We start from the raw sequence: 14,173 nt of genomic DNA on the forward strand, positions 1-14,173 counted from the left end.
CATTTTAAATGCCCTCTACAAGTAAAATAAGTCAGACAAAGACAAATACATAATCTCACTTATATGTGGAATCTAAAAATAAAATATTAAAAAAATGTAAATCCAAAACCATAGATACAGAGAACAGACTGGTGGTTGCCAGAGGTGGGGGGAGGGGTCGCAGAGCATTATATGGGTGAAAGTGGTCAAAATGTACAAACTTCCAGTTATAAAATAAGTAATTCATGGGGATGTAACAGTCAGCATGGTAACTATAACTATAATAATACTGCACTGTATATTCGAAAGTTGTTAGAGATAGTAGATCTTAAAAATTCTTATCAGAAGAAAAAAATTTAACTCTGTATGTGATTCATGTTAACTACAGTTATCATGGTGAACATTTGAATTATCATGGTGAATAATTAATTATTATGTGGTATATCTGAAACTAATAGATTATATGAAAATTATATCTCAATGTTTAAAAGTTAGTATTTCAATATTAAAGTGAGTTTAAAACTTTCCAACATTCATTACTAAGAAAAGTATCACTTTACTAATTATAAAAGAAATGTTAGTTCCAAAATTTAGTCTTTGCTTCATAATAAAACCACCAACTGAACACAAAGGCAGAAGATGGTGAGATACATGAGCAAGAAAAGGCATGCTTTTAATAAGAAATAGCTTCTTTCGAAGGTTGCTAAACTTTGTTGCTGTGAGCATTCTATTGCAGTAGAACTTCTCCATTGTGGGGTGAGGGGTTGGTGGTGGTGAGGAGATAAACCACTTGAAAAGCTGCTAACTTACTAAAAGCATCTATTGTGTGTGGGAATATTAGTTCCTCCTCCCTCCTAGAAGAAAAGGAAAAAAGGGATAAAAGACCAACTGATGAAAAATGGAGTAATAAGACTAAATGAATGGGGAAAAATATTCACATGTATACTTGTAAGTTGTATAGATATGCACATATATGTGAAACACCTAGAATTTTTTATAATTTATTGAAAATTCTACATGATTAAACATAGATCAATAGCAAGAGTGTCATGTACCAAAGTTTTGATTAATTCAAAATCTGTGATTCTGAAATCCATAAAAAAGAGAACATTATGATCCCATTTGTTCAATAAAAGTTTATGTCTCCATATACATTGGGCTTCCCTGGTGGCTCAGACAGTAAAGAATCTGCCTGCAATGCAAGAGACCTGAGTTTGATCCCTGGGTCGGGAGGATCCCCTGGAGAAGCGAATGGCTACCCTCTCCAGTATTTTTGGAGTGGTATCCTGGAGAATCCTCATGGACAAAGGAGCTTGGCGGGCTGCAGTCCATGGGGTCACAAAGCGTCGGATATGACGGAGTGACTAAGCACAGCACAGCACACATATATATGGATGCAGAGAGCTCTATATAGAAACTGTCTAGAAGAACATACCCCAAACTATTAAGATGGCTCCCTCTTAGTTATTTAATTATTTTAAAACTTAATAATCACCATGAATCCACCATGCAAAATAAAAGGTATAATATTTTTTTAAAAAACTATAATCTTGACAGTGCTTATATCCATCCCACCCCTGCATCCCTGACCTGAGGGAATCATCCTCCCCAACCCCATATTCATTTAACCTTTCTCCCCATGCATGTGTGCAAGAGCTTGTTTTGGCTATAACCTGTGCGATATTGTAGCCTCTAAACACAAGTGGCTGTTGAGCATTAAAAATCCAACTAAGAAATTGGGTTTTTCATTTTAACTAGTTTAAATTTAAAAACCTCAATTAAAGTAAATTATGTTTCTGATCAACACAACTTCATTGTTTTGGTGTGATAACATTTCTCTTTAACCATTGCAGTGCCTAGATACTACTTTGAAGTTCAATCAGATGCAGCTCTCTTCCTCTAGTTTTACACATAAACACACGGCAATCCAGTTGGCATCTATACATTGATTCAGGATAAATGATCTTTTCTATGCACCCATGTAATATTGTAATGTGTTTGATGCAGACAGCACAGGTTATAAGACTCTCTTTGTATGTTGTAATTGGTAATTAATAATCTTACAATTTTAATTGCAATAAAATATTTTAGTTAAAAGTAAGTATGGATACATTTTAAAATGTAAAAAGGAGGCATACCACTGATGCAGAATCAAAAGGAGATGCAGAAACCAGCACCAGAGTCAGAACAGTAAAGAAAAAAGGAGCCCAACTCAAAGTATATTGGAAATTTCATGATGAACAGCAATTGCAATTCATTGGAGCAGAGCAAAAGGAAAAAAGCTGTTTGAAAAATGGATAAACATTAAGTGACATTTTTAGCAAAGACATAGTGAATTTGGTAACTTGCTTCTCAACAGTCAAAAAGAGCTAATAACATTAGTCACCTGTAATCAAAATTCAACGTCCAGCAAAACATTTTGAAGTGATTTTAAACAGAATCTGAGCTCATAAATTTGCCCAGCTATAAACAACTTGGATTCTAGCACAAAAAAAGAACACAGTTTTTTCAATAGCTATGTTGTTATATTCAGTTTTTAGAATATTATGATAAAATACTAAAAAGGCAGTTCATCAAAAGTGAGACATTTTTCAATCATGCCATCAAACAATTGCCTGAAGAATGTAAGATCTTTTTAACAGTATCTAAGATTGATTGGTTCAAATTTGGAAAAACACAGCTACTTTTCTTTAGCTTTAGATGAGTAGTGCAACATCAAAAGTGAAAAGTGTTAGTCACTCAGTCATGTCTATTTGTGACCCCACCGACTGTAACATGCCAGGCTCCTCTGTCCATAGACTTCTCCAGGCAAGAATACTGGAGTGGATAGCCGTTCGCTTCTCCAGGGGATTTTCCTGACCCAGGCATCAAACCCGGGTTTCCTGCATTGCAGGCAGACTCTACGTTCGGAGTCACAAGGGAAGCCCGGAACATCAAAGACACTGCCAAGTTCATTCTTGGAGTCTTGCTTTATCTCAGAAGACTTCCAAATTTAAGAAGAAATGTTATCAACTTATGGCCTGAAAAACTGAATTCCTATTTAAATATTTTAAATGTTTTATATTTGTTGAAGAATAACTTCAGCTAGATTTGAAAAAATTAAATCCTATCCTGGTAGATGGTACTTCAGCCACACTAAGTTTTAAAAAATCTGGTTTTAATATACTTTTAAAACAGGAGACATATTTCATTGCTTCATTCTACTGTATGATACACGTGTTCGGTTTTTTGAAGCGGACTCCTGAAAAGTGTCAAGAATGCCGTTGTTAAATCATTCCATAAATATTTGTAAATGCCACAGATCAATGCCAAACAATGGACCTCTTAAAAGAAACAGAGCATATTTAAAGATCTATGTTCTTTGCCAATACTTGTTAAGTCATAGAAGAAATATACAAAGACTTATTGTATTGTTAAGTCCAATTCAAGATTTCATTAAAACAAAAAATGCTTTCCAAATAGTCAATAATTAAAGACAAAAAATGGCAGAGAAATTTGTATTTTCTCATTGACATATCAGACTACATGTAAATGAGATTAATTTGAAGCTCCTGAAAAAGAAAAAAAAGGAAATGCTGATTTGTAACCTAGGTAAAGAGGCACAAAATTTTGTGTTGAAATTGAAACTTTTCAGAGTATAGTAAAAATAATTTTACACATCTTTTAAACATAAATCAATTTTAAGAGAAATTTGAAGAATGATTTATTGGATAAATTTATATGTCTTATAAATTTATGTAATACACTTTTGAATTTAATGCTAACAATATGATTTTTTTGAGTATCAGCAAATTTAACTTAGACAGTTTTGAAAGGATATGCTATTGCTTCTAAGTCAAATCAAATCTAAAAGAGAAGAACCAGGAACTTCCCTGGTGGTCCAGTGGCTAAGACTCCCTGCTCCTAATGCAGGGGGCCCAGGTTGGATCCTTGGTCAGGGAACTAGATCCCACATGCCACAACTAAGACCTGCAGACAAATAAATGAACAAAAAGTAAATATACAAACTAGAAGAAGAACAAGTTGTGTCGATGTACACGAATGTATTAAAGGAAAATAATTTTTGGTACTTGATTCATTTATTGAGACTTTTAAGAATTATTTAGGTATGTGATTCTACTTTTTCAATCACAAATTTTATGAAATCTAATAGAGATCAAATATTTATAATAAAATTTTTCCATCCAAACTGAGACATACTCTAAGTGTAAAATATATAGTGGACTGATAAAATTTAGCACAAAAATATAAACTATCTCATTAATAATGTGCTATGTTGATTACATTTAAAAATGATAACATCCTGGGTATTTTCAGTCAAATATAAATTATATTAAAATTAATTTCATCTGTTTAAATATGACCACCAGAAAATGTTAAATTACATCTATGGCTCAAATGTCATTTCTAGTATATATCTGGCACTAACATATATCCAGAAGTGGAATTGTTGAGTTATAAAATATTTTATGGTTCAACACTGGAAAATAACGCCAAATTGTTTTCCAAAGCCACTGGACATCAGCATCAACATTACGAGAGAACATGTTAAAACACAAGTTCCCAGGCCTTTGGGATGTACCAAACAGAAACTCTGGAGGTGTGGCCCAGCTGCCTGTATTTTAACATGCCCTCCAAGTGATACAAATTCGCTTTGAGAAACACTGCCTAGCGTAACTTAGAACGGACATATGATATATTTTATACTTAGAAGAAATATGCCATTTTGAAAAGGGAAGTCCTGTCTTTGTTAAGTTATGGTCATAGTATTGAATGTTTCCATCATTTACAAATCTTGGGTACTTAGGCTTCTATAGCCCCCTGGGAGTGAGAGCTGTGCCTCTGGTGAAAGAGACTGAAAGCTACCTTTGACAACCTAGTCACCCCAGTGCAGAAGAAAGGGCTCAGTTTTCAATGCCAGACTTTAAACCTAAATACCAACATCAGGACTTATAAGCAATGAACTCTTAGAAGGTCTTTTACCTCCTGGAGCTTTTGTTTTCTCCACTATAAAACGGGAATTATAGCACATACCTCAAAATATGGTTGTGAGGATTAACAAGGCTCACACAAAGTGCTAGACACAGAGAAAGGACTCCATAAATAATAGGCTTGTAAAACTAAAGCTCTGAGCAGGAGCACATGGCCAGTGAATAGGTCATTATCCTAGGCTTCTTTGGAAATGATCCTTTGTGAAGTACATTGTCTAATAAAGCAACTTTATTTTCCATGCCTGGAAAACAAAATGGAAGCAACTGTGACCCCAATTTGAGCAGATCTCAGAGACAGCCTTAAGACTCTATGTTTTAGGGATTCAGTATTATAATCTAACTCTATCTTGGCCAACAGGTTAGCCAATAGCCACTTGCTATATAAACTGAGACTGCTATTTCTGATCAAGGTGGAGTAATGGGGCCCAGAACTACACTTCTGCCTAAAACAACTAAAACAATTGACAAGATGTATGAAACTGGCACTCAAGGCACTGGACACAGGCAGTAAAGAATAGTGGTCCCTGAAGGGTGGGAAACAAGCATGGTAGCCCTAGCCACTTACTGCCTGAAGAGAGATTTTAGGCTGTGCCTGGGTGCAGAGTTCCAGAGAAGAGAGAGCTACAGAGAGAGAACTCTGGAGATGTGTAGAGGTTTCCCTTCAAGTGCTCAGTGGAGTACTGATTATCACATACACATGAAGAAATAAGCTGGGGAAAGAATCATGAAAAAGAATTAGAGACAAAAATCCTTAGAGATCACACAGAGTTGGGAATAGTGCTTGTTTCTATCTTCCAGAGAGGAATATCGCATCATTGAGGAGTATTGGTTAGAGTAGAAATGTGGGTCTTACTTCAATAAAAGGGGGAAAAAAAAGGGTAAATACAGCTCTAGTCCTGACTAACAATACTTATTAATAAAATAAGGCTTAAAAGGATCAATTGCTTGTTTCCAACTAATTTAAGCACATCCCAGGACAAAGATCTGGAATATTTACAGGAATACGAAATTATCCAACATTCAACAAGGCAAAATTCAAAACACCTAACTTTCAATAAAGAATTACCAAGCATGCAAAGCAGCAGAAAAATATGACCCATAGTGAAAAGAAAAACCAATCAACTGAAACCGACTGAGAAGTGATAGAATTAGTAGACAAGGACATTGAAACAATTTTATGACTATATTTCATACGTTCAGAAGCTAGAGGGAAGGATATGTAAAGTGAAGACACGAAAGATTTAAAAAGACCAAGCTGAACTTCTAGAGATGAAAACTTGTTTGAAATGAAAAATGCATTGGGTGGGATTAACAAGAGATTATACATTTCAGAAGAAAAGATTAGTGAACTCATAGGAAAAGCAATAGAAACTATCCAAAAATGAAACACAGAAAAAAGATTGGAAAAAAAATTAACAGGGTATCAGTGAATTGTGGGGCAATATCAAGTGATCAAATAAACCTATAACTGGAGTCCCCAAAGGAGAAGTGGAGAAAGACCAAAGAAAATTTAAAAAATAACAGTTGAAAATTTCCCCCAGCAATCCCACTGCTGGGCATACACACTGAGGAAACCAGAATTGAAAGAGACACACGTACCCCAATGTTAATCGCAGCACTGTTTACAATAGCCAGGACATGGAAGCAACCTAGATGCCCATCAGCAGACGAATGGATAAGAAAGCTGTGGTACATATACACGATGAAATATTACTCAGCTATTAAAAAGAATACATTTGAATCAGTTCTAATGAGGTGGATGAAACTGCAGCCTATTATACAGAGCGAAGTAAGTCAGAAAGAAAAACACCAATACAGTATACTAATGCATATATATGGAATTTATAAAGATGGTAACGATGACCCTATATGCGAGACAGCAAAAGAGACACAGATGTAAAGAACAGACTGTTGGACTCTGTGGGAGAAGGTGAGAGTGGGATGATTTGGGAGAATAGCATTGAAACATGTATATTATCATATGTGAAACAGATCACCAGACCAGGTTCCATGCATGAGACAGGGTGCTCAGGGCTGGTGCCCTGGGATGACCCTGAGAGATGGGATGGGGAGGGAGATCAGAGGGAGGGTCTAGATGGGGAACACATGTATACCCATGGCTGATTCATGTGAATGTATGGCAAAACCACCACAATATTGTAAAATAATTAGCCTCCAATTAAAATAAAAAGAAAAAAATTAAATTAAAAAAAAAAGAAATTTCCAAACTTGATAAAAACTAAGCCCATAGATTCCCCCTCCCAAAAAACAAACTTTAAACACAAGAAAGATGAATAAAACTACACTGAGTCTCATAATCAAATTGCTCAACAATCAATGACCCAGAGAAAAATTTAAAAGCAGGCTGAAAAGAAAGACAAGAAAAAAAGTAAAAATGTTTTTCTTGTCTTAAGATTGAGAACAAAATTAGGATGTCTAATCTCACCAGTGCTATTCAACTTTTTACTGGAGGTCTTATTGAGCACAATAAAGTAAGAAAAAGAAATGAAAGGTATCCACAGTGGGAAAGAAAAAGTAAAACTGTCTTTATTCACAAGACATAGCTGTCTATGTTAAATATCTGATAGAATCTATGAAAAAGCCATTAGAAGTAATAAGTGAGTTTAGCAAGGTTGTAGGATACAAGATCAACATTAAAAAAAACCTGCCATATTTCTTTATACTAGCAATAAACAACCAGAAATTTAAATTTAAAAAGCATTATCAATAATGGGGCTTCTCTGGTGACTCAGTGTTAAAGAATTTGCTGCTAATGCAGGAGATGCAAGTTCAATCCCTGGGTCTGGAAGATCTCATAGAGAAGGAAATGGCAACCTCCTCCAGTATTCTTGCTTGGGAAATCCCACGGACAGAGAAGCCTGGTAGGCCACAGTCCATGGGATCACAGAAGAGTCAGACATGACTTAGCAACTAAACAACAACAACCATTAATAATAGTATAAAAATATGAAATATGGAGGGATATATCTGATGAAATATGTGCAAGACCTGCACACTGAAAACTGTGAAACATTGCTGAGAGAAATTAGAGAGGACCTAAGTAATGGATCAAAATGCTGTGTTAATGAGTTGGAAGACACAATATTGTTAAGATGTCAATTCTCCTTAAATTGATCTATAATTCAATGCAATGCCAGTCAAATGACCAGCAGGCATTTTTGGGGGTAGAAATTTAAAAGCTGATTTATATGGAAAAGCAAAGGACCTAAGAGTGCCAAAACAAGTTCCAAAAAAAAATCAAAGTTGAATGGATAATACTACCTGATTTCAAGATTTATCATAAAGGTATAGTTACCCAAACAGTGTTGTATTGGGATGCTGCTGCTGCTGCTGCTAAGTCACTTTAGTTGTGTCCGACACTGTGTGACCCCCTAGACGGCAGCCCACCAGGCTCCCCCGTCCCTGGGATTCTCCAGGCAAGAACACTGGAGTGGGTTGCCCTTTTCTTCTCCAATGCATGAAAGTGAAAAGTGAAAGGGAAGTCGCTCAGTCGTGTCCAACCCTCAGCAACCCCATGGACTGCAGCCTACCAGGCTCCTCCATCCATGGGACTCTCATAAATATATACAAAATATCAATGGAATAAAATAGAGTCCAGAACTAGATCTACAGATATATGATCAGTTTTTTTTTTTCAACAAAGTTGCAGAGATAGTTCAACAAATGGTGCTGGAACAATTGGGTATCCAAAGGCAAAAAAAACCAACAACTGAAACCACTATCAACAGTAAGACTTTAATCCTTATTCCACACCATATACAAAAATTAACTCAAAAATTATAGTCCCAAATCTAAGAAAACATAAGAGAATATCTTTGTGACCTTGGGCGAGGCAAATATTTCTTAGATAAGTGACACTAAAAGCACTATCCATAAAATAAAAAATTTATAGACTGGACTTCATCAAAATTTAAAACTTCTGCACTTTGAAAGGCACTGTAGAGAGAATGAAAAAACAAATTATACACAACAAGAAAATATTTTCAAATCATGTATATAACAAAGGACTTGTAACCTGAATATGTAAAAATTCTACATAATAATATACTAAAAAACCAGCCCAATAAAAAGATGGGCAAAAGATCTGAACAATACTTAAGAAGATCTGTAGATAAAACATGCACATAAAAAAAAAAACTCAACATCCTCAGTCATTACAGAAATGAAAATTAAAACCATACCTAATAACCAAGGAGAGAACTATCTAAAACACTGATAAAGGAAACTGAAAATGATTCAAAGTAATGGGAAGATATACCATGCTCTTGGATTGGAAGAATTGATGTTGTTAAAATGGTCATACTACACAAAGCATCTTCAGATTAAAAAACAAAACAAAACACACCTAATGAAATGAAGAAGACCGATCACACCAAGTTCCTGAGGACACAGAACAACTGGAATGCTCACACACTGCTGGTGGGAATGTAACATGGCACAACTAGTTCGGAAAATAGTTTGGCAATTTCTTACAAAGTTTGGCATATACCTACTACATGGCCTTCCCTGGTGGCTCAGACGGTAAAGCGTCTGTCTACAATGTGGGAGACCCGGGTTCGATCCGTGGGTCGGGAAGATCCGCTGGAGAAGGAAATGGCAATCCACTCCAGTAGTATTGCCTGGAAAATCCCATGGACAGAGTAGCCTGGTAGGCTACAGTCCATGGGGTCGCAAAGAGCGGACATGATCGAGCGACTTCACTTACTCACTTACCACGTGGCCCAGTCACTTCACTCCTAGATACTTATCCAAGAAGAATGTATATGTTCACACACACACTTGTACACAAGTGACCAAGGCAGCTTAGTTGTAATCCCTAATAAATGGGAACAACCCAAAAGTCTATGAACAAGTGGGTGGACAAACAATGAACAAAGTGTTGTATATCCATACAATAAAACATTACTTAGTAATAAAAATCAATGAACTATTGATACATATTATAACATAAACAAATCCTAAATTAATTATTCTGGGAGAAAGAAACCAGACCCCTTCCCTCCCCCTAAAAAAGTACATTCTGAATAATTCCATTTATATAAAAATCTAGGAAAAATAAACTAATCTTCAGTGAGAGACTACCAGTGTTGCCTGGGGAATATAAGGGCAGAGAAGGGCAGGAAGAAGAGATTATAAAGGTTTATGAGGAACCTGTGGGGATGATGGATATGTTTGTTATCTTAATTTTGGTAATGGTTTCATGGGTGTATACAAATGTCAGAGCTTATCATATTTTATACTTTAAACACATGCAGTTTATTATATGGCAATCATATTTCAATGAAGCTGTTAACTTTTAAAATGGATTCAAATTGAATAAAATTAAAAGTTCAGTTCATCAGACATTAGTCATATTTCAAGTTTGTAATTGCCACATGCAGCTCGTGGCTACCATGGTGGACAATATCTGTGTAGGTCATTCTCATCACTGCCCAGGGTACTATTGGAAGCAGTTGGTCTAACCGACACATTACAAAAAGCATCTGTTTCTTTCATTCCTCCTCCACCTACCTTCCCCAAACTTCAAACATGGGAACAAGCATGGAAGCATGGCATTGATATATAAATTACAGGAGAAAATTTTAAAGCAGATTTTATTAAGTTTAATGTAACTTTAATATAAAAGATACCTTCTATTCATAAACATATATAGCATACTATTTTTTCATTCAGTTATCACAACTTCTACAGATTACATTAGCTTCTTCCAAAGCTCAAGTTGAAGGAGATTTTAAACTAAAATGACAGGGAAAAAATGAAACAGACAACACTGTCTTGGAGCATACTTCTTCCTTGTCAGCAATATGGTTACAGCCAAAATATAACTCCTAGAATAAATATTTTTTCATATACTTACAGATATTTTATGTCTAAAATACGTAGCATGTTTCAGAATACACCACATAATGCAACTGAATTTTCCTATTTAAAAGTATCAAGCATATAACTCACAATAGATATAATCAGAAGTTTCAATTGTAAGAGCAGATATAAAAAAGAGACTTTGGTATATGCAGAAATGTTTCACATTCAAGGAACAGTTCATAAAATGAGGACAGAGAAGTTGTTAAACTTAGTATTCTGACACTTTTTTCCTTCCCTTCCTATAGCTTTCATTTTTGAGATGGGTGGTTTTATTCAAAAAAGACGCAATCTCTCTTTTCTGTTCCCCCTCACACACACACACACACCCCACCCCCCACTCCCGCCCCCCCCCCCCCCCATACTCCATGTAGCCAATGGACTTGGGAGGCAGAGTCTGTGTTTGCTTTGTGTTTTTGTTTCAATATACAGAATTCAGGACTGGAATCTTCAACCTTCCCTGTTTTAAAGCCTGATACACTAACCCTTTATGCACTTTGATGTCTGAGTCATCTCTTAGAAATGGAATACAGAAAAAGGCAATTGAGGCTGGGGGGAGAGGGGAAGCTGGTCACCAGTGTAGACCACTCAACCAAGACAGCCCCCACAGTGTATTGTAGTAGGTAAGCAAGAAGTATAAAAATAGAACCCAAGTCCCTCTGTTGTTTGCAGAAGCAGAACTCACAAGCCAGTTTCACTTACTTTTTTACACCGACAGAGCCATTTTCCTTGTTTTCCATGTCAACAGAGAGCATGGGGAGGCTGCAGGGTTCCTTTACTTCAGCAACTAATCAATAAGGGAGAAAAGCTCGTGTTTAATTCTTTGAAAGTGAGAGAAGAATATATACTCTGAATCGGAAACATAATGGTCCCTTTTACAGCCTCACACCAATTCACGTATATGTTTGCTTAAATCTTCAGTTCCCTCAGTGATTGGAGAGATGTGATTAAACCTAAAGAATTGGAGGAGACAGATTGGGGTGCTTTCATCTGTGCTGGCACTCCCTGCCTCGACAATAAGCATTTGCAAATGAAATTGAATCCTTGTTCAAAACAAGTGCTGTGTGAACTGGCACAGCTTCTCCCAGTGCCAAGCTCTCACTTAAGACACTGCAACTCATAAATGAGTCAAAGTCGACAAAAACAATCCCCCTTTTCCTCCCCTTTCCACCTCGGGCTGTGATTTCTTTTTTTCTTACTGTATTTTTTTTTTTTCTGTCCACTCCCACTTCTCCTCTATTTTTTCACTGCGATGCAAAAGAGCACTTAAAGCTTTTGTCAGCAAGTATTCCCCTACCTCATATATTCTCAATGAAAACCTTAAAAACCTGTCTGTGAGATGGCCATGCTCTGGTAAAGCTGGAAGCTCACGAAAATGTCAGATAGCCCTTAACACAGAAAGGTGCTGCTGGTGTGTGTGTGTGTGTGTGTAAGAGAGGGTAGGCAGCTCATTAGATTTATGTAAAAATCATCAAAACATTCAAAGAGATATAGTAGCATCCATCACTTTGTCTTTTTGTTTAGTAGGAAGAACACAGAAAAAATAAAATCCCTCTACAATTAATATGCAATTAGCAAGACGAAAAAGCTACAAACAAAACTGCTGGAAAAAAAAAAAAAAACTAGTTCTGAAACGTGCTTGTTCTTCTACAGCTGAAGCCATAAATTAAATACATTTCCTCTCAAATCACTTTATACTTCGGCACTTCTTCCCTAGGGATTATTACTCTGACATGACAAGTGCATCATTTAGTATATTCACAAGATTTTATCACTGTTACAGAAGTAGATGATTAACAAATAATACTGTTAAGTGTGGGATAATCTTCACTGCTGATATACACGCACACACACACACACAAACTTCCAGTCACTATACCACTTAGATCATTCATAGAGAAATCCAACATTTAATATACATCTAGATATTAACATACATCCACACACCGCTATAGAGTAGACAGAAGATAGTGCTGCTTGCTCCATGCCAAAAGAATGATTTCACTTCAGTTGGAAACTGTTACACATTCACCATTTTCTAAGCATCTCAGAAACAAAACAAAACAAAACACTCACAATGATACTCTGCAACACCACACTACATTGTCTTATTATTATTATTTTCTTTTCTTGTGGAAGAGTAAAAAGAAAACCTACCTAGAAGCAACTAAAACATGTCATTTTTTTATAGGCTTATCAAGAACAGCCAAAGAAACCCCAATGTTTTCTTTCACAAAGTAGGCTGGCAAAGGAATTCAATAAGGAGGTACAATTTGACACAGTGAAATAAAACCAGGCTGGCTCTCAGCCAACATGACGTTAGGAATCACACACAAGCTGCACCAACTGCCTTCTGGTTCATGGCTGACTTTTTAAAGCTACAGTGTGCCGGTTCACTTTTGCTAACTACCTTCAGCACAATTAGTGGAAGTGAATGAATCACAAGTCCCCAAGCTGCAGAATTCTCTCTGCACCTGTCTTGATCAAAGGAAAACAAACTGTATCAAGAGGCTATTATTTTCTCCCTCCCCCTCCTTGTTTCTGCATCATATGTCTTTGCTGTTTTGAGCATGAATGTCATGTGTCAAACTATTTTTTTTCTTCCCTGTGGGAGAAAAAATAAGAGAAAGTCCAGTGCCTATGGACTATATTCAGTGAACACCCAGAAGCTGCAGTCCTGTGTTACTCTTTTGCTGACAAAATTCCCAGGGCTGGCTTTCAAGCTCTTTGTGAGAATAAGGAAAGTACTGCCCAGCAGAAAATCCTTTTACTTCATTATGCAGGAAGTAACATATTTCAGAGAGGATGCAAAGGAGATGACCAGATCGCTTGAGGACGCCCACATTCTTTAATTTTGGCATTCATCCTACCAGATGAAGTCAGCCAAAAACTCAAAATAAAACAAACTTTATTCTACGAAACAAAAACAATTAGTCTGGGAGGTTTCATTTTACCATATTTCCCCAGTTGCATAAAAAGCATAATTCAACAAATTCAACATTTCTTTTCTATGAGCACCTGCTACTATATTAATTACATATGAAAAAAAGGATTTGTGCCAACCCCCAAATTCATAGTATCTTCCACCATCCTAAGTCCCAGTTCAGGAAAGGGGAAGGTAGAATAAAGGCCAGGCATGATCTTTTGATTAAGTTACCCTGATCATTCTTACAGTTCTCTTGCTTGACTAGGAACTACTGCTCAAGGGAAACATTCCCATTCCACAAACATACTGTATATAACTAGGAACATAAATGGTTGTCACGGAAATAAACAATCAATATTTGCACACTTTTAGGTCAAGATGTCAACAAAACCTC

At 36.2% G+C, this 14,173-nt stretch overlaps 1 protein-coding gene across 2 annotated transcripts in view; it reads right to left on the reverse strand.

Annotated features, from left to right (window-relative positions):
* The window catches only part of SAMD13 (sterile alpha motif domain containing 13), a 53,037-nt gene that overhangs the window by 36,687 nt on the left and 2,177 nt on the right, over positions 1-14,173 (reverse strand). The window contains exons 1-2 of one of the 2 annotated variants that reach the window (XM_055586916.1): positions 13,011-13,145; positions 11,556-11,640 (exon numbers count right to left, since the gene is read on the reverse strand). In XM_055586916.1, the coding sequence (XP_055442891.1) occupies positions 11,556-11,608 (53 nt within the window). In that variant the 5' untranslated portion in view covers positions 11,609-11,640; positions 13,011-13,145. Of the gene's footprint in view, positions 1-11,555; positions 11,641-13,010; positions 13,146-14,173 lie in introns of those variants that run through there. The other variant, XM_055586915.1, reaches the window with a different exon arrangement.

This window comes from Bubalus kerabau, chromosome 6 (assembly GCF_029407905.1).
Source record: "Bubalus kerabau isolate K-KA32 ecotype Philippines breed swamp buffalo chromosome 6, PCC_UOA_SB_1v2, whole genome shotgun sequence".
In the NCBI taxonomy this organism is placed as follows: domain Eukaryota; kingdom Metazoa; phylum Chordata; class Mammalia; order Artiodactyla; family Bovidae; genus Bubalus; species Bubalus kerabau.